Source organism: Mustela erminea, chromosome 2 (assembly GCF_009829155.1).
Source record: "Mustela erminea isolate mMusErm1 chromosome 2, mMusErm1.Pri, whole genome shotgun sequence".
Classification (NCBI taxonomy): Eukaryota; Metazoa; Chordata; class Mammalia; order Carnivora; family Mustelidae; genus Mustela; species Mustela erminea.
In genome coordinates this window covers 154073259-154096225 of record NC_045615.1, presented here as the reverse complement: position 1 = coordinate 154096225, position 22967 = coordinate 154073259, and the positions used below count along the sequence as shown (strand labels likewise).

General features: G+C 34.9%; 1 protein-coding gene across 5 annotated transcripts; it reads right to left on the bottom strand.

Annotated features, from left to right (window-relative positions):
• Positions 1-3079: 3079 nt before the first annotated feature.
• CSN3 (casein kappa) lies at positions 3080-21991 on the bottom strand. 5 transcript variants are annotated; one of them, XM_032334502.1, is made up of 7 exons: positions 21919-21991; positions 21607-21686; positions 14853-14987; positions 11587-11648; positions 7135-7170; positions 5252-5747; positions 3080-3215 (listed from the first exon to the last, which is right to left on the bottom strand). In XM_032334502.1, the coding sequence occupies exons 4-6, from the start codon at positions 11641-11643 to the stop codon at positions 5286-5288; spliced, it is 555 nt and encodes a 184-aa protein (XP_032190393.1). In that variant the 5' UTR covers positions 11644-11648; positions 14853-14987; positions 21607-21686; positions 21919-21991; the 3' UTR covers positions 3080-3215; positions 5252-5285. The 5 variants fall into 5 exon arrangements, with proteins under 5 accessions (XP_032190393.1, XP_032190396.1, XP_032190394.1 ...); XM_032334505.1 differs by having other exon boundaries at positions 7135-7167; XM_032334503.1 differs by lacking the exon at positions 14853-14987.
• Between the last annotated feature and the right edge of the window lie 976 nt (positions 21992-22967).

Sequence of the window (22967 nt, the reverse complement as noted above, 5' to 3'; positions counted from 1 at the left end):
AAAGGAAAGAAAAACAAAGGAAGAAAGGAAAAAGAAATTAAGAATAAAGACAGTCCATATTTAATTGTGTAAATAGTATAAATTACTTTAGTAAATCATGATATTAAGACTTCTTGAGGAGCAATACTATCACTAAATAATCTACTGTTTACCCAAAACCTTTCTGCATCCTTTATAAAGTTCTAATAACATGAGAATAATTCAAGTAATTGGGGTTAACAGCATAGTGCTTCTTTAAATATAAGGAAAAGTTCATTATTCAATTAAAAATTATTTTAAAAAAGTTTTAGTTAAAAACATTGTAATTCATACTTTTAGGATGTTTAAGCCAATACTTCCACAGAGACCTGGAAGGGTTGAAACAAGCATTAAAGTTGGCACCCACTTTTTCAGCAGAATGTCTTAGGCAGAATGAAGCATTCCTACTAAAGCAGTTTTTACTTAACAAAGAGAAACTTCCTTTGTGATTTTTATTCCAATTACATTTTATCAAAGGTTGCTGTTTGGCCACAGAACTGGAGTAATTCATAGGTATAAGCTTTGATTAAACTGCAGATAAAGTGAAACTCTGTCTTTTGATGGTATATGAACAGTTTCCATAGTAATTAGTATAATAATGTTAGAAACAGTTCAGTTTGTCTTAAGTTAGAAGACCATTTCAATGATTAATTTAATTATACATTTGTGTCCAAACTGTGTAAAGCCCAGAGTCTAGTGAAAAATCAATCTCCCAAACTCTTATCCGTGTTAGATACCTTAGAAAATTCCCCTCTGTCTTCTCGTCAGATTTTATCTTCTCTTAACCAAGCTGACTTCTCCAGTAGACGTAGTCTCCAAATGAAAACTAGTAAGTGCCCTTTGAATAAATAAACTTTCCATCCCTGGATGTCCCTCCTACTTATTTCCTGTTGGGGAGAGAGGCTGAGAAAACTTTAATATCATTACTGTTGGCAAGGGTTAACACTGATTAAAAGAAAGTCAAATCTGTTGACAACATCCATTCTTTCGTGGATTCTTTTTGTGGAAATATGTTTCACTGATAAATTTTAGAAAAAATAATTTTAGTCCTTATAAAATTTTTATTATTTTTACTATTTATTTATTATTTTACTATTACTTGAAATTGTTAAGTTTAGGGGCTCCTGGATGGCTCAGAGGTTTAAACCTCTTTCTTCAGCTCGGGTCTTGGTCTCAGAGTCCAGGGATCTAGCCTCATCTGGCTCTCTGCTCAGCAGGGAGCCTACTTCCCCTGCTCTGCCTGCCTCTCTGCCTACTTGTGATCTCTCTCTCTCTCTCTCTCTCTGTGTCAAATAAATAAATAAAAACTTTGAAAAAAATCATTAGTTTAAAATTTATCATTTCTACAGCATGAAATATTTAAAGGCTTTATTCATTAAAGTTCTGTCTTAACATCCCAATGATGGTTGTAGGTGTTTTGTAGTGAATGATTCAAGAGAAAGATTTTTAAATTTGGAAAATAACTATGTTAATGCCAAATACTAATTTTAAAGGAATGTATAAGAGCTTAATCTTGCCTTAAGGAGTTTCTGGGATTTTTCAGTGTATTCCAATAAAATATGCACATAAAAGAATACATTAGATCTTTTTAAATCTGTTTTTGTTCATCAGCCTGACTTTATAATTATGATTTCAATAATATGGGCACTTGGCCACTACTCAAGTGTATTATATTAGGAGGGGAGCATGCCACCATCTCCTTCTTTTAAGTAGTCTGCTAAAGTTAAGATAATATGTAGTGTTGATACAGCAATTTAGTTATCATTCTGTTGACATTCAGCTTTCTTTCCTTGAAAACTGAGAGTAAGTTATAAAAACATTCTCTCTGTATACTTTTATATTGCTGTGATTGGTGATAATGATTTACAGTAATTCTCTTTTGAGTTTAAACTTGGTTTAATAATATATTGCTCACTGGCTTTGGTGTCTGATTCATGATCACTAATAAAGTGCTACGGTCAACATTTATTTTTCTTTTAGATTTTAGCAAGTAAAGTCTAGGTTATTTAATCCTCTTAAATGGGTATTTCAACTTCAGTCATTAACAGTCCACTTATTCCTTTATTTACTTATTTGTTTAACAAATGTTTGCTTAGTTCCTGCACTGTATCAGGCCCTACTTTGGAGAACGTAGTTGGTGGGCAGAATATGGTTCCTATGTTCCTAGGGCTTATAGACCAGCAGGAAAAGTAGACATGCAGGTGAAACAGAGTTTGATGAATACTAAAGGGGAAAGAAATGGCAGGGACAGGATGCTGTGATAGTACCTTAGTGGGTCATTTGATCTTGGAAGTTCAGGAAAGGTTTTCTTAAGAAGGTGATATCCAGTGGGTGGCTGGGTGGCTCAGTCGGTTAGTCATCCAACTCTTAATTTCAGCTCAGGTCCTGATCTCTCAGGATTGTGAGATAGAGCAGTGTGTCAGCCTTTGCACTGGGTGTGGAGCCTTCTTAAGAGTCTCTCTCCCTCTGCCTTTGTCCCTTCACCCTTCTCCCCCTCACCCCTCTTGTTTTCTCTCTCTCTTTAAAAATAAATAAATAAAGCAAAGCTATGTGGATTCAAATCCCAGCCCCACCTGGGGAAAATTACTTCATTTCTCTTGTGTAACAACAGCATCAGCAGCAACAACAATGACATGTAATCCAGGGGCCCATATTAAGTGAGTAAATATGTGTAAACGAATAGAAGATTGACTGGTCTACAATATATATTGTATAACTATTGATTGCACATTATGATTAAATATCATTGTTCTATACCCCACAATAATTCTTATAGTACCTTGTACCTAGTAGGTGATAAATGTTTTTTTTTAATTAATAAATAAATTCTACCTCCAATGACTTAGTTGCAAGTTTAAATGTTCCAGTGTCATCCTGGAGAAGATGTATTTAATCACTGTTTGTGGACCACTTTGAGAACTGGATAACATTATGAACTTTGCCCCCAGATAAACTTGTTTGCTCAAACTCACACTAAATTTGCCTTGAAATATATCCACAGACTCCTCAATTAAGAGATCCCCTTGCATTCAAATGGCTTTATTGTGCAAGAAACAAAAAATTAAATGTGACATGAACGTAAAATGTGAGGGGAGAAGAGAAAGGAGCCAAATCCATCAAAATCACATTCTTTCTTGAATGAAGGAAGATGAATGACCAAAGGAGAGTTTAGAATAATCATTTGGTTTCATCAAGACCTATAAAAAATAAAATAAAATAAAAAATGATGACAATTTAGAGATTTAGTTCATAGTATGTTAACAGTTTTCATGTGCATTTTATTTAAATTATTTGTCTCTTATGTCTGTATCCAAGCCATTTTCTCAAATTAAATATTTAATTTTAAATATTTAAAATTATCTTATAGTAACTGAAAATAATTGACTTCACCTAATATTGACATCAAGAAAATGTCCTTAACATGTTTCTTTATAAGTGATATTATACACTGGTTTTAACTTAGAAATCTGGGTTCATAAATTTTGAATAATTGTAACTATTAAAATAATGATCATTTCATTAAAAGCATAATCATGTAATATTTTAAATCAATGCAATATCTAACTGTTACTTTCTTTCATGTTGTCTCCATTAATTTTCTCATTAAATTTTAATAAGTTCCAAATTTTCCCAACATCTTATCTTTTTTTTCCCCTACCACATATGTCCTATTAAAGAGCAAAGAAATAGTACCCTGACCTAAGGAAAACATAGTGTGTTTTCTGTATATTAGACAGTCCATATAGAAGTAGATAGCATAGTAATTACACTTTATTATCCAAAACCAGACAAGTTTTATTTGGTTCCCAGTTTTGAACTTCTGGGCTGTGGTAATTTACTTAAGATCCATGGGACTACTATTTTTCTTTCGTAAATTGAAGATAGTAACATGATCCATATGGTTGCTATAGAAATATTCTGAGGTAACTATATAAGTTTTTATCATTTAGTAAGGACAGGATACTGTTTAAAAGTAAATTTTGGGGGTCGCCTGGGTGGCTCAGTGGGTTAAGCCGCTGCCTTCGGCTCAGGTCATGATCTCGGGGTCCCGGGATCGAGTCCTGCATTGAGCTCTCTGCTCAGCGGGGAGCCTGCTTCCTCCCCTCTGCCTCTTTGCCTACTTGTGATCTCTGTCTGTCAAATAAATAAATAAAACCTTTAAAAAAAAAGTAAATTTTGGCAATTATTGATTTTATGTTTTTCATACAGTTTGTGGGCTGATTAATTTTTACAGTCATTTCACAATATGCATTGTAGAAACCAAAATTAAGAGAAAATAGAAGTTCAGAAAGAGTAATGACTTACCTATAGTCACAAGATGGAAGAAACAGCCCTCTCTGGTCTAACGCTATTCCCCTGTATCACAGGTCAGTGTGTTGTATTTCAGATTATATAATAATAAAAACAATGTGATGCACTGAAAATATTTATTGCAAAGAAACTCAAAATTTTGTAACTTTCTCCCCAAATTATTGCACACTCCGGTCATTTTCTATTTTATTGAGCTTTCTTTTTAATTTCTTTCTGTAAGTTCAAGTTTTTAGACTTTGCCATTATTCATTGATCCAAATAATAAATGGAAATGTTGGCATCATGTTTAAGGTTCTGAAAGTATTTTTTAAAAAAGATTCTGAAAGTATTCTTTAAGTGTGTATGTGCTTTTTAAATTAAGAATTACAATTCTTCCATGGGCTCATCTTAGAATAGTAATTTTGAGTACTTAAACTTCATGGATCCTTTCAGAAATGATGTCTGAAATAAAGAAATGCATGGGAAACATTTCCTTTTGCTTGATTCAAGGCAAAATTAGAGTGCGAGAACATGGTTAAATGTTTAAAATGTATTTAAAGTCATATTCTATATAGATAGTCTCAGAAAATTTATTTTTGAGATAAGAAAAATCACAAATTTAGCATAGTATTTTACTCTGCTTTCTGTGTGTATGAATAGGAATGAACTAAAACTAGTAGATTCTAGGAGTGTTCCAGTGGTTGAAATAAGATTTGATTAAAAAAACTCTAATTTTTCTGCATTTTGGAAAATAAGATGTTTCATTTCTTATTGGAACAGAATCTAGTATATCAATGCTATGGTACCATCAAATTAAAATTATAATGAACCCATTTTACCTGCTCCTATAATTTATCTATTATACTAGTTCAGATATTATGATTGTACTGATAAGTCCATGAATCTTGTTTGCACTATTTACTTTTGTCTTTTGCTCACTTACCTGTGTTGTCTTCTTTGATGTTTCCTCAGAGTTTTTAGACCGTAGGTGAGGTAACTGGAATTGTGGTAGTCTCAGGTGTGCTTGTGATGGTGAATTCTGAGGAAGCATCTGAAGTGACTACAGTGTTCACTGTTGGTTCAGTGGTAGGAATAAATGTAGGCTCCACAGAAGCAATAGTGTTGATGGTAGGGATGCCTGTCTTATCCTGAATCTTCTTTGGGGTAATGGTATTAAGTGATGGATGTAGGTGTGGGGGACGTACCACAGTGGGGGGGAAGGCATTTGGCAGTACTTGCCATTGAGGAATTTGGGCATGAGGCCTAACTGCAACTGGTTTTGCATAAAATGGATAAGGCACATATTGATGATTAATTGGTACAACTGGTATGTGTGGGTAGTAAGTAGGCTCGTAGCGAGGATAGTTATTCAGCACATAATGAAATGGGATATACTTGGCAATTTTCTGATTGAACAGGCTTTCATCATTCTTGCGGCACTGTAAAAAGAATACATTATGCAGATGGTATTATTGTAGGCTAGAATATAGAGATATCTTAATGTATTTTAGTGTTTGACATTGAGTAACTACAATATTGGAAGTAGTGAACTCAGCAACCATATTATTTTTTTATAAGACACAGATTTGTACACTTCCCTTCTATTTTTTGATTTTCAACAAATACTAAAAATAGTATTAGTTTCAAACAAATTAGATGAGGTAATCCATGAGGTAAAACCTCGTTGCCTAGGTCTTGACATATATGAAAAGTGCTCAGTAAATGTTGGGCATTATAATAAGAACAACAGCTAGAATAATCTCATAGAGATTTTTGACCTATGGTGCACAAAAATAGCACAAAGACAGGAATATATGTGCATATATATATTTTCATATATTTGTGTGTAAGTATATATGTATTCTTACTACATATTTGTAAATATTTGCAAATTTTATTTATCTAGAGACTAGGCTGAGGGCCCATTTATTTTTTTTCTAAACGAATTATAGCAGAATAGTAAAATAATGTGATGTGAGAGGATTCCTGGATTTATGCTTTGGATTCTTTTCAGCTTATGTTATTCATTAAAGATCAGTTAGGGAGGGGCGCCTGGGTGGCTCAGTGGGTTAAGCCGTGGCCTTCGGCTCAGGTCATGATCTCAGGGTCCTGGGATAGAGCCCGGCGTCGGGCTCTCTGCTCAGCAGGGAGCCTGCTTCCCCCGCTCTCTCTGCCTGCCTCTCTGCCTGCTTGTGATCGCCATCTGTCAAATAAATAAATAAATAAAATCTTTAAAAGAAAAAAAAGATCAGTTAGGGAATTTACCATTTTTATTTGTCTCTGTTGGTTGTGTGCATTTATAAAAATATGTCATTAGGTCTTTCCAAAAGTAAAACAAATCAACAAAATTATACTGCAAAGCAAGTACTTCTCATGAAAGGAGACATATGTAAACGTGTTCTTTCAAACATATGTATGGAACAAGATGAGAAAGTAAATGTAAGTGTATGAGAAGTATTCAGAGACGGATCAGAGAGGGATCTTTCCCCAAGTCTTCAGTGAGGAGAGATACTAAACTTGACATTTGTTTTCCTTTATTCCCAATGTTAAACTCTGGGATAGTTTTCTCAGGCTGCAAAATATACATGAAAACCAAAAGCACATGATTTGGGTTAGAAGAATCCAAGATTTTCATATGAATATTGAGGTTGATTCATATGATTGGTTGTTAAAGTGGTATTTTTTTCAATGATTATTAAATTATTTTGTGGTTTTTAGTTTGGTTTATTAGTTTTTAGGCAGAAGGCACTTAAATATCATAGAACTTTGCATAATATTATACTTCAGAGTTCACATCTCTACTAGAAAGAATTAAAATAAACTTACAGTTGGTTGTTCCTGGTTTTGCACCTCTGCACCCTGCTGAGTTCACAGAAATAAGAAATAAGTTAAAAAAAAGCTTTGGGCAGAGTCCAGATTTTTTTTGTAGTTTTAAAAATCTTTTGTACAAAAGACAAAACATGATTTCTTTGTTTTTATTTTGATATTATAAAATATTATAATGCATTCTCCATGGTTATTTAATCTATAAGGCTTGTGAACCACTCAAGCAGTGACAGCAATAAACTAATTAAAATCTTTAAAATCACTACTGCGGAGAAGAAGAATTTAAGTTTGAATATAATATGTTCATCTGACTCCTATGCAAAAAATATACACGACATTTGCCTAAGTGAAAAATATGAACAACATATTTTGTGTTGAATGCACATTGGAATTTTTTTGTTTTTTGAGTATGTATTGTTAAAAAAAAGGTGCGTTGAGTATATTTTTTTCTGCTCTCCTAAGATGACATATGAGGTTTATCTAGATTTTTAAAAATTGCCTTTCACATAACATTAGTGTATAAATATTATATAGATAATAGTGTTTTTAAAATCATCTTTCATTTATTTTTACAATAATTCTGGATCACAACATGTATAGGGAATCGGGAGTGAGAAAACAATTTACGTAAGCATTTATATAAAGCTTTAAAAACTCACAAAGTCTTTGTAAAGTTTTGAGATGAGGTCATAATGATGTGGGAAACAAAAGCAAAAGAAAAATTATTAAATATTCTTACTACTTATAGCCCATTGACAAGTTCCTGAAACAGGCAGAGTGACATGCCTCTAGGGACTCAATTACCTCAATGCTGACACTTTGTTAAGGGCAAAAGGCAATCTTAGCCTAATCCCCAGGATCCTGTAAGTCTACTTTAGCATATAAAAATTCCTTTGGAATTTCTTTTGTCACTACTCCTCCAAGATTCATCCCCCAAGCATATAACCCACTGATATACATCTGTAGGGTCTTATGACTAAGGTTTTATTAGACAGTAATAAATTACCTTTTCCCAGCAATAGCTAGCCCCCTCAAAGTCCTGAAAACTTTGTTTCCAAAATTTCTTAGAGACGTACACTATCCCTAACCCCCTCTCAGCTTGAAAGTATATAATGGGCCACTCCTCATGACCCCCGTGCAGCTCTTTCTGCCAAGTCCTGTCCTGATGCTTTAATAAAACATCTTTTTGTACTAATTTGTCTCAAGAATTCTTTCTTGGCTTTTGACTTCAAACCCTAATGTCTTTACTACATCAATAACATTATTATTAGTTTTTTAAATGATCTAGTTTAGGGCTTTCACACATACTCTTTGGTATGAAAAGACTAGAAACCTTTTAGAAGATGTAGGTACAGAAAATCAGAAGTTTGATAAAATATTAAAATTCAGGGTATGGTGAGATAGAGATTTCTTTACTCCAAATGTATTATATTACTAGTTAAAAATTTAAAAAGTCGGGCACCTGGGTGGCTCAGTTGGTTAAGCCACTGCCTTTGGCCCAGGTCATGATCCCAGGGTCGTGGGATGGAGTCCCGGCATCGGGCTCCTTGCTCAGTGGGGAGTCTGCTTCTCTCTCTGCCTCTGCCTGCCTCTCTGCTTGCTTGTGTTCTCTCTCTTTCGCTCTCTCTCTCTGATAAATAAATACATAAAATCTTTAAAAAATTTTTTTAAAAAGTAATAGAAATATTATAGAAAGTTTGCCTACACTCAAAAATTTTGATAATCTAGACATTCATCTAGTATCAATTTGTACATATGTTCCTGGTATATGATCATTTTAGTGCAATTCAAAGAGCATGATCTCATATTATTGTCAATTTTCCTCCTGTTTTATTATAGTTGAAAAATGATTAATAATTATGTCATGAAATGTTTATTGCTAACCATTAAGCTTCTTTAAAAAAACTGTTCTATTATAAATACATGAATAACATCTTTATACCAGTGTCCTTTTTAATAGTTTTCATAGAGTCCTTAAGATAGTTTTTAAAAAATGTAACTTTAGTGGGGGGCGGTGGACAAAAATTATTTGATTGGGATTATCAGATTGCTCTACCGAAGAGCTGTGCTGACTTATAATGCCTCCCATAAGCTGTAAGGGTATGCAACTCATTCCATAATTGTTAATAATAAATATTGTCCTGACTATATTTAGAGAGAAGGAATAAATTAACACATAAGAGATACTATCACAAAATACACATAAATTTGACTACTCATAAGATTGAATGGCAAAATCTATAAACTTTCACTGTTTTTTTGAATTATGTGTTCATGTCCCTGGGGCTATGTGTTCGGGAGCTAGAGCAGGCTCAAGTTGCTCAGAAAGAAGTTGCCATAGAGCAGGCAGCTGTGGAACATGTGATACAGCGATTTATATTAAGAAATATATATTTGGTCTTTATTCTAGTTTCTAGAAAGTCCCAACCCTGATCCTCCAGGGACAGGAAAGGGACTGGAGGTTGAATGGTTCCCAGTGGTCAGTAAGTCATCTTTATGTAATGAAACCTCCTTAAAAGCCCAAAATGATGAGTTGGGAGAACTTCCAGTTTGGTGAACACATGGACATTCGGGGAGAGTGACTTTCCTGGAGAGGGCACGGGAGCTCTGCACCTCTTCCCACATACCTTACCCTACGCATCTCTCCCATCTGACTGTTCCTGACTTACATCCTTTTATGATAAACTGGTAATCTGGTAAGTAAAATACTTCCAGAGTTCTGTAAGCTACGTGGCTAATTAACCAAACCCATGGAGGAGGTTGTGGGAACTTCCCATCTATAGTCATTCTTCAGAACTACAGGTAACAGGCAGGGCTTGCAACTCATGTCTGAAGTGGGAGATGTCTTAGGTCTGAACCCTTAACCTGTGGAATTTGACAGTACCTCTGGGAAGATAGTGTCAGAATTGAGTTGAATTCTTTAGCACTCATGGTGTCCAAAAATTACTTGGTGTTGTATGAGAATCCACTGTCCCCAATACACATTGGAATTGTGTCCAGGAAAATAATTTTCTTATTTAAATTTTAATTCCTGCCTCTCAAAGAGAAAACCGAAGTTTGAAATGTGCTGGTGGCCACAATAAAATGGAATTTCAAAGAATAAATAAAATAAAATAAATTTGAAAGTCATAATCCAAATTTTTAAAAAGTTTGACTCTAAGAATTTACCTAAAGAATTACTTAATAGATTTTAAAAACAAGTGTAGATTATAGTAATAAATGAATTATGAAACAAGGGCTAGTGCATTTCTTATAATCTAAGAAATGGTCATACAGCTTCTTCTGTTTGTCTTCTTGCTCTTGCTATTGGCAAATAAGTGCCTGGGATCCCTGAATGAACATGAAAATGAAACAGAACAAAAGCCAAAACAACAATGAAAGCAAAAAAAAAAAAAAAAAAAAAAAAGTCCAAAACCTTTTCCTTAGTTTCATAGCTTTAACATACAGCATGTAATTAAAGAAAATACCTGAAAACCATAGAATTTTTTATGGATATTATCCCTGGGGAGGAGTCAGTTGCCGTTCATGGGAAGAATATAACAAAAGACATAATGTTTGAATGGTGAAGGCAGATGTGTCAAGGTCTTTGATATTGGTGGAAAATCTTTAACCAAGCTCCTTAAGTTTTAAGGATTTAGTCCCTAAAGAAAATGGATCTGTGTAAGATAGGAATTTAAAGGAATTTCTGATCCTGAACTATGATTTATATATTGATTCTTTAAGAATTATTTTAGAGCATTTTATAACTTAAAAATATTTCCACTATTTTTCCCCAAAATGTATTTTCTGTATAGTATGAGAATTTTTTTTAAGATTTTATTTATTTATTTGACAGAGAGAAATCACAAGTAGACAGAGAGGCAGACAGAGAGAGAGAGAGAGGGAAGCAGGCTCCCTGCTGAGCAGAGAGCCTGATGCGGAACTCGATCCCAGGACCCTGAGATCATGACCTGAGCTGAAGTCAGCGGCTTAACCCACTGAGCCACCCAGGTGCCCCTAGTATGAGAATTTTAAGGGTTTTTCATACAGAATAAAGTGTTATTTAATTCCTGAGAGCCAAAAGCATATGCAGAAGAATCTGACTTTAATTTTGTAATATAAAATAAATAAAGTTGCTTTGAGAAAAATATAGCTAGAATGCATTTTTTTTGTTCTATGAAGTGTAACTGCACTTATAAATTTGCATAATTAGAATTTTTAAAAAAATATTTGACAGAGAGGAAGAACAAGCAGGGGGTAGAGCAAGTAGAGGAAGAGGAAGAAGCAGGCCCCCGCACAGAGGAAGGAGCCCGATGTGGGGCTCAATGTGGGGCTCAATTCCATGACCATGGGATCAGGACCTGAGCCGAAGGCAGACTCAACAGACTGAGCCACCCCGGCACCCCAATTAGAACTTTTAAATAAAATTTTCTTAAAGTCTTACTACAAATTGATTAGATGAAATTAACTCACCAAAAATGGCACGGCTAATGCAACGATATTCACAACTAGGAAAAAACTCTTCATCATTGCACCTAAAATAAAAATTAAAAAAAAGTTAAATTAAAAAGCTCTTTTATAATTTAAAAGTGAGTTGGGACAATTTTTATTTGTTTATTTGTTTGTTTTTGCTGAAAGGGAAAAAAAAGCTAGATTTATGGGTAGATTTAGCCAATGTGGAAAATCTATTTTATCGTAAGCTTTAGAGAAACCAAACGAGATGATCAGGGATACAAACTTCTTTTTATTTAAGATTGTTTGTTTGACAGAGAGAGAGACAGCGAGAGAGGGAACCCCAGCAGGGGGAGTGGGAGAGGCAGAAGCAGGTTTCTCGCTGAGCAGGGAACCCAATGCAGGGGCTCCAACCCAGGACCCTGGGATCATGACCTGAGCAGAAGGGAGACCCTTAACGACTGGGCCACCCAGGTGCCCCAGGGATACAAGCTTTACCAACGCCTAGCATCAGTTTTAGGAAGAGAGTTACAACGTACACAAATCAGGGCAAGAGGAAAGAAAGTGGAAAATGCCCCAAGTGGTTTTATGCAGATAGACGGTTTCAGTTAAGAGAATCATCAAATTCTCTGTGTAGGAGACGGCATATAGATGGGATTTGTCCCTGGAGAGATAAATAGGGACAAAATGTTCCCAAACAGGGGAGAGGAGAGAGAGGACAGGAAAGAGGGAGAAGAGAGGAGAGAGGAAAGAAGAGGAAGAGGAGAGAGCAGAGGCAGCCTTGGGGATTCCATGGACATTTTGAATGGAGTCGAGTTTTATAAGAAGAGGAGGATAAAGTTGAAAAGAAAGTTTAGGATAGAAAAAGAGAGGCCTTGAATGCCAGGTGAAAGAATTGGGCATGGTTTTTTAAATAATAGAAACTAGTTGAATCATTTTAGATTGGAGTGTTGAAAGTGCACATCCCTTTGGAGGACTGCATTCTAGCCCAGGTCCTATCTGCTTGTTTAACTTTGGCCAAGTAATTTCCCTTGCCTGGACCTTCTCTTTCTCAACTATAAAATGAAAGTTTAAGTTGTTTCTAAAATTCTGTAATTCCTTGATCGATCTAATGGGAACATGTAAGGGGGGGATGGATCCTGAAACTGCGTTCTTTATAATACACTTCTGTCGTAATCATAAATGATGTTATTGATGGTTTTAATAAGAAATGTAAATATGATGATTATGGTAGCTTTGAATAGATATAAAAGAATTAGCCTTGGGGCGCCTGGGTGTCTCAATCGTGAAGTGTCTGCCTTCGGCTTGGGTCATGATCCCAATGTCCTAGGATCAAGGTCCCACATTGGGCTCTCTGCTCAGTGGGGAGCCTGCTTCTCCCTCATCTACTCCCTCTGCTTGTGTTCCCTCTCTCGCTATCTCTCTTTCTGTCAAATAAATAAAAATCTCAAAAAAAAATAGCCTTATCCTTAAAAAGGAATATAGGGTTGTCACACCTGCTTATTTTACCCTTTTTTCAATAAATTATCTTTTTAGAAAGATTTGTGTAATACTTCAAACTTTTAGTATTTAAGCACATACTGTACTTGTGAAGCAAATACTAACTACATCTTGTTACAGCTCCTGTTACTGCCATACTTGTAATAGACTTTAGTCCTGCAAACAGAGTTTTACAAAAGAGGGTCACACAGGCTTGGAAAGGGAAAACACATAAGACTCTATTTGCCTCCATTCCCAGCTAATAATGATTAAGAAGGCTGTCTACTAAGCTGACTTCAAACTGTCAATGGGTATCATGGAACTCATAGAATCAAATCCATACAACCTACAGCAAACTCAAATTTCATTGAGAGGGTTGGGGTTCCTTAGCAATTCTTTACTTGCCAGTTAACTTTTTCATTGAAATATATTTGACATATAACACTATAAATTTAAGTTATACAACATGCTAATTTGATACAATCTAATTTTATACAATCTATATATTGTAATATGATTGCCATTGTAGTGATAGTTAATACCACCATCATGTCCTATAGTTATTCTTTCTTTTTTTTTGGAATGATTAAGACCAAGTCTTAGCAAGTATCATGAATATAGATAGCAATTTTGTATTATAATCACCAGATAACTTTTAAAATTATAGACTGAACAATAAATTTCTATGGCAAGTAGGACTCCTGTCTAGTTCTCCCAAAATTATAACACACACACACACTCACACACACACACACAGAGGCAAATGTGTGTACAAAAAATACTCTGTAAATGATTATAATTCCTTCCTTTTTAGCATAAACAGAAACCAGAGAGGTAAGGCCATACATTACCTATCATCTATTTAAACCAATTAATATTTGAATTTGCCTTCATCACTTGGGGAGGTAGAAATAATTTATGAAATAGTAGACCTATTCAGCTTTCATAAGGATATAAAAGGCATGTTTTAAAACAGTAATTATAGGGGCGCCTGGGTGGCTCAGTGGGTTAAAGCCTCTGCCTTCAGCTCAGGTCATGATCCCAGGGTTCTGGGATCGAGCCCCACATCGGGCTCTCTGCTCAGTGGGGAGCCTGCTTCCTCTTCTCTCTCTCTCTGCCTATTTGTGATCTCTGTCTGTCAAATAAATAAATAAATAAATAATCTTTAAAACAATAATTATAAACAAAATTGTCACCTTTACATATTTGAAATTATGGGATCAACCTGGATTGTTATTACATGTCATTTGCTGAAAAGTTAATCTTCCACATTTGTAGAAATAGGTTCTTTGTCTTAAATACCTTCTTTTTTATTTTTTATTTTCTATGATTTTTTAGAAGTTTTAATCTAAATTCCTGTTAACAAGTAGTGTAATGTTAGTTTCAGGTGTACCATATTCTGACTCAGTATTTCTATACAACACCCCATGCTCATCACAAGTGCACTCCTTAGTCCCCATCGCCTGTTTCACCCATCCCCCTCCCACCTCTCCTCTGGTGACCATCAGTTTGTTCTCTAGAGTTAAGAGTCTGTTTCTTGGTTTGCCGCTCTACCTTCTTCTTTAGAATTTACATTGTCTTTACTAATTTACCAGTATCAAAATTTGACCTTTACCCCAAAGTGAAGTTAAAAGTAAGTTTGATGATAACATCATTCAGAATCTAAGGTTTAGGTTAGAAACTAACGTCAAAATCAAATAAGACATATTCAAACTTAACGATAAAAGCTAAGAGGAAGAAAATGTACTTCTAAAATAACTTTGGTGATACTATTACTGACTTCTGTCTGGGTGTTTCAATATGATTACCTTTCCTTGTGCCTCTCAGGTCTTGCTTGGCAGTAAGTTGAGTTGCCCTCTCAGTTGTAGGGAAGACCCAAGGCAAATAACCGAAGACTTATTAAAGGGTATTAGTGCCTTGCACCACGTGATTTATTTTTCCTCCTATATTTCACCGAATAGGAAGATGACAAAAAAGAAAGCTTTGATGACAGCAGGGTCATTTTTGGGTCAATCTTAGTTAATGAAATTCAGAAGGGGAAATAGAGTTGTCATTCATAAAGGTTGAAAAGAAGACTAGTCACACTTTTTAAAGAATAAATTTTTATGTTTCTTAAAGAGATAAAGAAGAGTTATAAAAAATTAATTGCATTCTTAAGTAATCCAACCTATTTGAATTTAAACTGAACTTAAACCTATTTGAATTTAAGCTGTTTGAATTTAAACTATTTGAATTAAGTAATCCAACCTATTTGAATTTAAATGAAAAGTAGCTAACCACAACACTCCCATATTTTGAAAATTTTTTTCACTTAAGAACTTGTGTATCAAGTGATACTACATATATTATGAACTCTAGTTGGTCTTTACAGAGTTATATCTATTGATTTCTAAAAATTAGGAAAAAAAATGATCTTTTCTTATGCACCCAAGGACAATTTCTAACAAGTCAAATCTACATGTGAAATATTTTAATCAATATAACATATTCATTTGCCTCTGAGCTACAACATATAGTTTTCAGTCAGTTCATGGTATAAACATTCAATATATATTTTTCCATTGCTTAAGCTCTTATGAACCAAATTTTATTTTAGATTTTTAGATTTTAGTAATATAGGTAATACTCTGGATATACAAAAGTAAATTATTGAGTTGAGGATAATTGTTCTGTTTCAGGGATAGCTCATTCTAAAATAGGTAGTAAGTGTCATAAAACCGTGAATATGGGAGACATTTTGATAAAATACAGCTAACCAAATAATTTGCCTCAGAAAAGGGTATTTTCTTTTGTTTGCATTTCTCTGGGGGAAAAATTGTTAATTGTGCTATGAGGTCTTGGCAAGACTGAATCAAGGTAAGACTACCAGAATACAAGAAATAATACTGGCATTGTAGCTCTGCCTGTATTCTTGTCTTTTTCTTAGAACTGTTTCATGTCTTAGAAAGTTAGGAACGGTATTCAGAATCTTTGAATGAGTGCTTATTGAGTTTGTACAGAGTGAGTTGGGATTTTCTATTTCTCAGAATAGTTGGCTTCTGCTGTTTGAAGAAAGATGGCAGAGATTCAGACTGCTCAAACAAGCTGCTAGAATAAGAAGACCGGCCATTCTGTATGGACTGGTCAATCTCCAAATCATGAGAGTGTTCCTTTCTACATGATAATTTCTCAGTCATTGGTTTAGGGCCATAGAATGATACTTTTCAGCTGAGTCTTTAATTTAGAATTACCAGAACTTTATTTATTTAAATTTATTATTATTCAGAAGCGTCAGAGGCTCAGAACACCTTTAATAACATTGTTTTAGTGGGAAAATATATTTCAGTAATTCTGTTTCATCTGGGAATGCTAGGAATCCTTACCCACACCAAGAGAAAACCATTTCTACAGTGGGATTACCAATCCACCTCAAACAGTAATCTGACCTTTTTTTTTTTTATAATTGAAAAACTGGACGTTATTTGTTGAACACTTATATTAGCTCAGGTACTGTTCCAGCCATTAGGGATAAAGTAGTTACCAAAGCAGGCAAAGATCCTTGCCCTTGTAAAGCTCATAGTCTAGCATTTACTCGAATACTAGTGACACTGAACATTCCCCGTGTATGTGTTGACCTTAGGCAGTCTAGAAGAGCTAAAGAGTTTTGAATGACTGATGTAGATGGACTAGGTGAAGTCTATGTTGGAACTGTTCAGACCCCCCGGTGTTTTCCAAAGAAAAACAAAAGGAAGATCAGAACTCCCATTATGTGAAATCTCTCAGGTAGCTGGAATAGTGGTAAACAAGGTCTTAAAACTTAGAGTGTTTGCAGTTTGAAACTAGCCTTGATGTAGTCATATATTCAATTCAACGGTCACAGTCTACTCCTGAAACATGCCTGGTCTGTAGGAGGAGGACCAGGAGGGCTTCTTAATCAAGCTATGGCTTCTTCCTGTTTAGGTCCTAAATCAGTGTCTGTCTGTGTAACTGCATACTGGAGCTGAGTAAGAGGTGATTATGGTTCATAAGTTCACATTCCAAGCACTATGAAATAATCATTTTCTGATAAGTAAGATGGTGATTATTGAAATCTGTGCGTTCTTTTATCCATAACAACTTTTTGTTCTCTTAGCATTTTTCACATCTGGTATGTACTTTCTCTCTCTCTTCTTTTCTTTTGGTGGTATTCACAGCATGTGTTTTTATTTTTTTCTGCCTCATTTTATTTCTCAGCTCCTTTATTAGTACCAGGCTGATGTCAATACTCTATCATGTGCTTGAAGTACAACAATGTATTTTTGACACTAGTTGCAATGTAAATAGCTAACACAACTTCTACATGATTAATTCATAAGGCATCAGAAAATTAATATTTTAATGCAGAAATTTGTATGCTTTGGAAACCTTTGCTATATGTGAAAATTCTGGGAAAGTAATGCAAAATGCTCTTAGACTTTTTTAGCACTAGCAAAATGGAATATTGCTATTTTGCTCTCCTAAAGACAATACATTTAAATAAACTGTACACACATAAACAGTTATTAAAAACAAGGCACTTTGAAGAATGTAGTAGTCAGTCACAGTCTCTGCTTTCAGAGAGCATGTACAGAGATAATTATTTTCTGTTGGACATAAGTAGGAAAACCCTTTTGAGGCTTTAAGAAGACATTTGATACCATCTGGAGCCCAGAATGAGTGTTGGTATGACTTTAGCGTGCACATATAAATTTATGCTTTAGTAAACTTTAGAATTCCAGAGTTTCTGGGTTCACTATAATAACACAGATTAAAAAATAAAAGGTAATAAAGAAAGCTTTCAGTTTTGTAAAGCATTATATATCCAATATGACCCCAGGACTGTCTGTAACTCTGTGCTTTATTTACTCCAATAGGTCTTTTATTCCTTTCATACCATTCAAAATACTTAGCCAGGTCATGACTTCTATGTAGCCAAATCCAGTGCAAATGGATTTGAAAAAAAAAAAAAAAAGGAATGCAAAAAAAAAAAAAAAAAGGCAAAAAAAAAACCAGTGCAATTTTTTTTAATCAGTCTCTGGATCTCTGGATCTCTGGAGCCTTTGGCATCGTGATTGTTATTTCTGACTTGTAATGATTTCTTCTTTTTTTTTTTTTTTTTACCTCTCAAATTACTGGCTGCTTTTAATTTGTCTTTTGCTTCCTCTTATATTTCTCAAACTCTTAAATTTGGGAAAACTTTAATAATTCGTTGAGAGTTTACCTCCCTTCTCCAATTTTTCCCTCTCTCGAGTGTCATTATAGTTAACCTACTCATTCCTGTAGTTTTAAATATGATACACATTCTTTTCATTGAACTTCAGATTCAGGTATCTGGCAGTTGCTTTAACATCTCCATTTACGTTTGAGATGGACAGCCCACATTTATCATGAACAAAACAATGTTTGATTTCCAGACACATCTTTTTTCCATCCAAGTCCTCTACTAGCTTTTTCCTTTTTAGTAAATGACACCATGATACTCCCTGCGGCTGAAGACAAAGTCCTATGAGTCATCTTTTGTCCCCTCCTCAACAACCTGTTTGAAGAGTTATAAACCCTGTTTTAACAATATACCTGGAAACTGCCGGCACTTTCTACAGTCTTACCTTTATTGCCCTAATCAGTCCCAGACACTGGCATCCCACACTTGACCATCTCAGTACATTCTGGTCTCACTACTTTTATTCTTGTCACCTTACAAGCCTTCTTTACACAGTTATAAAAGTGTTATTTTTTGAACATACACCTGATGTGATTATTCTCCTGCTTAAAGTCATTCAGGGGCTTCTAGCACTCAGGTTCAATTCCAAGCATTTTATCAGTGTCTGTTTGTTTCTACATGATTTATTGCCTCTCTATTCCTTTTTTCTCTCACTCTGTGTCAGCCTCAATAACCTTTCTGTTTCTAGAAGGTGCCATATTACTTGTGTTCATAGTCTTTGAAACTTACCCTAATTCTTCTCAAATAGTGTCTCCTTTGTATTAAGTTTCAACTCAGATGTCTTCTCAGAGATATTTCTTGGTACCTTTTCTAGTCCTTTCTTTCCCTTCATCACTCCATTATTTTCTCTTACTTTTTCATAATCTATTACAACATGAAATCATTTTCAAAATTTATATACTTTCATTTGCTATTCTCTGTCTTCTTTCATTAGACCCTAAGCTCCTTACTGCATAGAGTCATGTCTGGCACATTTTAGACACTCAAATGTTTTTTGCACAAATTATTAATTATCTGGATATTTGTTTAAATTGCAAATTTTTATGTCACCACACACTATTGAGTCAGAATTTTTAGAGGAGGAGTGTCACTAGAAATCTGCATTGTACATAAACACCTCAATAGCTTTTAATACACTTGAAAGTTTGGGATTCACTACTTTATTCTGGATGATGTCAGAACCTGGGCATGAAGAGGCTGGACGTAAGCGGGTGTATTATCTGTTTTCCCTGGAATTCTGATTTACTTCACTGAGGAGCCAAAGTATGTGGATAATGCACGGGTGTTCTAGGATTGATTTTCCGGAGAGCATTAGAACTGACTCCCCTCTGATGGTGGAGCTGAGCTCTCACCGAGCTCTCACTTGGAGTGATTGCGGTTAGAGATCAGTGTGGCCCTGGTTGTATTTCATTGCTCTGCTGAAGTCTTGGATAGTTAAGAGAAATGGGATGCATTCTTAAGCTGTTAGAAGGAGGACCCTTTAGTTGCCAGTACCTTACTTTTCACCTTGTTCTATTGCAGCTAATTTCTTTCAACTGTCTTGATTTGTGTGAACTTCAGCCAGAAGTTTAACCAGAAGAAAAACTCTGCTGTGGTATTACTAAATTCATGTGGAATTCTGGAGGAAATACTACCTCCTGGACGTCTTCCCATTTACTAAGGAAAAATCTCATCAGGTGATATTTGTTCTCTATATCCATATGAAAAATAAGCAGAAATGTTATGTACGGAACAAGAATATAGTATTTATTATCTTCTCTTTTTTCCCCTCAGGTCAGAGGGGATTCCGAAGATTAAGAGAAATGAATATTAATTTTTTATTCATTAGAAACAGGTTCTAAATGATTTTATTTTCCATCTTCTATTATCTTTTACTTTGACCAACGAAGACAAATGTCATTAAAAATACTAATTTGAGGGACGCTTGGGTGGCTCTGTTGGTTAAACATCCCCGTCTAGATTTCAGCTCAGGTTATGACCTTAGGGTCCTTGGATTGAGCCCTGCATTGGGTTCTATGCTCAATGCAGACCCTGCTCGAGATTCTCTTCCTCTCCCTCTGCCCCTCCCTCTGCACACACACATGTTCTCTCCCTAAAATAAATGAAGAAATAAAATTAAAAAAGTACTAATCTGAGTAGAGTTTATCCATTCAGTAGACGTCTATTGAACATTTTATTTGTGCTTATATACTTGTCAATTACCTTTTTTTATCCATTACGGTTCAGCTCAAAGTCATCTGTGGGACCTTTCCTAATTTGTGTAGGCAGAACTAGTTTCCCTTCTGCTTTAAAAACAGTCTCTCCTGAAAACAAAACAAACAAACAAAAAAACCCCCCAAAACCACCCCAAACCAAAAAACCCCCAAATAACTCTGTGAGTACTTTATTGGAACACTTACTACATTTACTGTAATTGTATGTATGTTAATCTCTTTAAGATCCTTAAAGGTGGAAAAAAACCCGATCATTTTGTCCAAATCTCTAGCATTTAGCACAATGAATGACACAAAATAAATATTTAGTTGTTTAGTGAATGAATGAAATCTGGAAGATTATGTGGGAAAATATGAGTATTCTCCTCAAAAGAACTAATAGAATAGTGGAGATGAATTTAGATTTGCTTATTTTTCCATAAAGCCTTTTTCAATAATTAGTGAATGTGGTACTTAGTGTCTCTGTAGCTGGTCACATTTTAAAATAATAGGTGTCCAGGGGCACACTAATTTTATTAACTGTTTTAGAAGAGATGGGGATCATTCTGTTGTCAGTTTAGTTTGGGAAGAATAGTTAAGCAAATGATGTTTTAAAGAATCTTCAAGAAACAGACTTTGGGACACAGTGCTTCTGTGGATCTTATCTCCATAAATCAACATGAGATTACAAAAGAAAATGGAGGCTTAAAAAAAAATTAGAAATGAAAAGAAAATGGCTCAGGTCCTGATCCCAGGGTCCTGGGATCCAGTCCCGCATGGGGCTCCTTGCTCAGTGGGGAGCCTGCTTCTCTCTCTGCCTCTATCTGCCACTCTGCCTGCTTGTGCTCTCTCTCTCTCTCTCTCTCTCTGACAAATAAATAAATAAATAAAATCTTAAAAAAAAAAAAGCCCCCATACAAACAAACAAAAAATACAGTAGTTAAAAGTAAATGACAGTTTCTTCTTTTTTTTCACTCAAGGAAATTACAGTGATATAATTTGAGGTGAATAAAATCTGAGAGTTAAGGACGTATATCAAAGACTTAAGCAAACAAAGTGAAGGAAAGACAGTAAATTAGAGATTCGTCCTTCCCAAACTTTAGAGTAGCCAAGCTTTGCCTTAGGCCCCTTTTCAGAGCTTTGATTTCCTACCTTCTTTTCCTCCATCTTGGTTTCCCTTGACTGCCTTTTTCCTCAGTATTTCAGTGGCCTCCAATCTGTCAGCTGTAAGGCTGGGAAATAATTGTTATAAAATTTGTTTACCAAATTATATTAAGTACAGTTTGGTCCTTTTGCTCTCCCTCCCATAGTTTTAACTGGGATCCCTGACTTTAATACTAAAGAATGAATATTTAATGTTTGAGGAACTTCTGACCCTGAAAATGACCAAGGGAGACAGCGGTTTCCCTATTCAAGTTATGCCAAGAGGCTCATTAGGTTGGCCTTGATTTGTAGTCAACTTACAGGTCATGGCAGAGTTTCCTTTATTGATGTTAGGTTTGTTAGCTATGAACAATTTTAACTTGGAGTAGAGAAATGTAATCTTTGTTCTAAGAGAATATTTCTAATTGCCTGACCTGTGGGGACAAAGGTTGCCATTGTGACACAATAAAAGGCTCATTGTGCAAGTAGAATCTTATTGGATGCTTTTTGTCTTTTACTGTAAGAAAGTCTATTTTCATCACCACCTGCTACCTATTCTTCCTTTAGGGGTTTGTTTCTAGAATTTCATCATGAGATTTATGGAAACTGAATGATCAGGACAAGTTGTTCTTCAATGAAGTTTGCGAAATCTTTGCTGTGTTCATTTACTTTATATGAAAGGGGATATATATTTCGTTAAATAATATCTGAACTTGGTTTTTCATGGCAGACAAATGTTAAATCCTGTGAAATTGTGTGTGTGTGTGTATCCTCAAATTGCATGTATAATTATATATATGTATATGTATGTATATGTATATGTATATGTATATATATATGTATACACACACACACATAGTGATTTTTGCATTGTCTTGTGACAAATAATGTTATTCATGACTTTATTTTATTTATTTATTTTTTTAAAAGATTTTATTTATTTATTTGACAGAGAGAGATCACAAGCAGGCAGAGAGGCAGGCAGAGAGAGAGGAGGAAGCAGGCTCCCCACTGAGCAGAGAGCCTGATGCGGGGCTCGATCCCAGGACCCTGAGATCATGACCTGAGCCAAAGGCAGCAGCTTAAAACCCACTGAGCCACCCAGGTGCCCCATGACTTTATATTTTATGGACCCTTAATATTTTATGGACCCTTTATATTTTATGGACCCTATTTCTGTAACAAAGTACGGAGAGATGCAAAGTTACCCAATTTGTTTTGCTAATGCTATAATTAAGAGGAAATGTTACCATTGATATATTGATTTTAATAAATTTTTTTCCACAAAAATTAATCTGCTAATTTCCATGTTGATATAGGTCAGAGTATGAAAAAACTGTTTTGTTTAACATTAGGAATTTGAAAGTTTT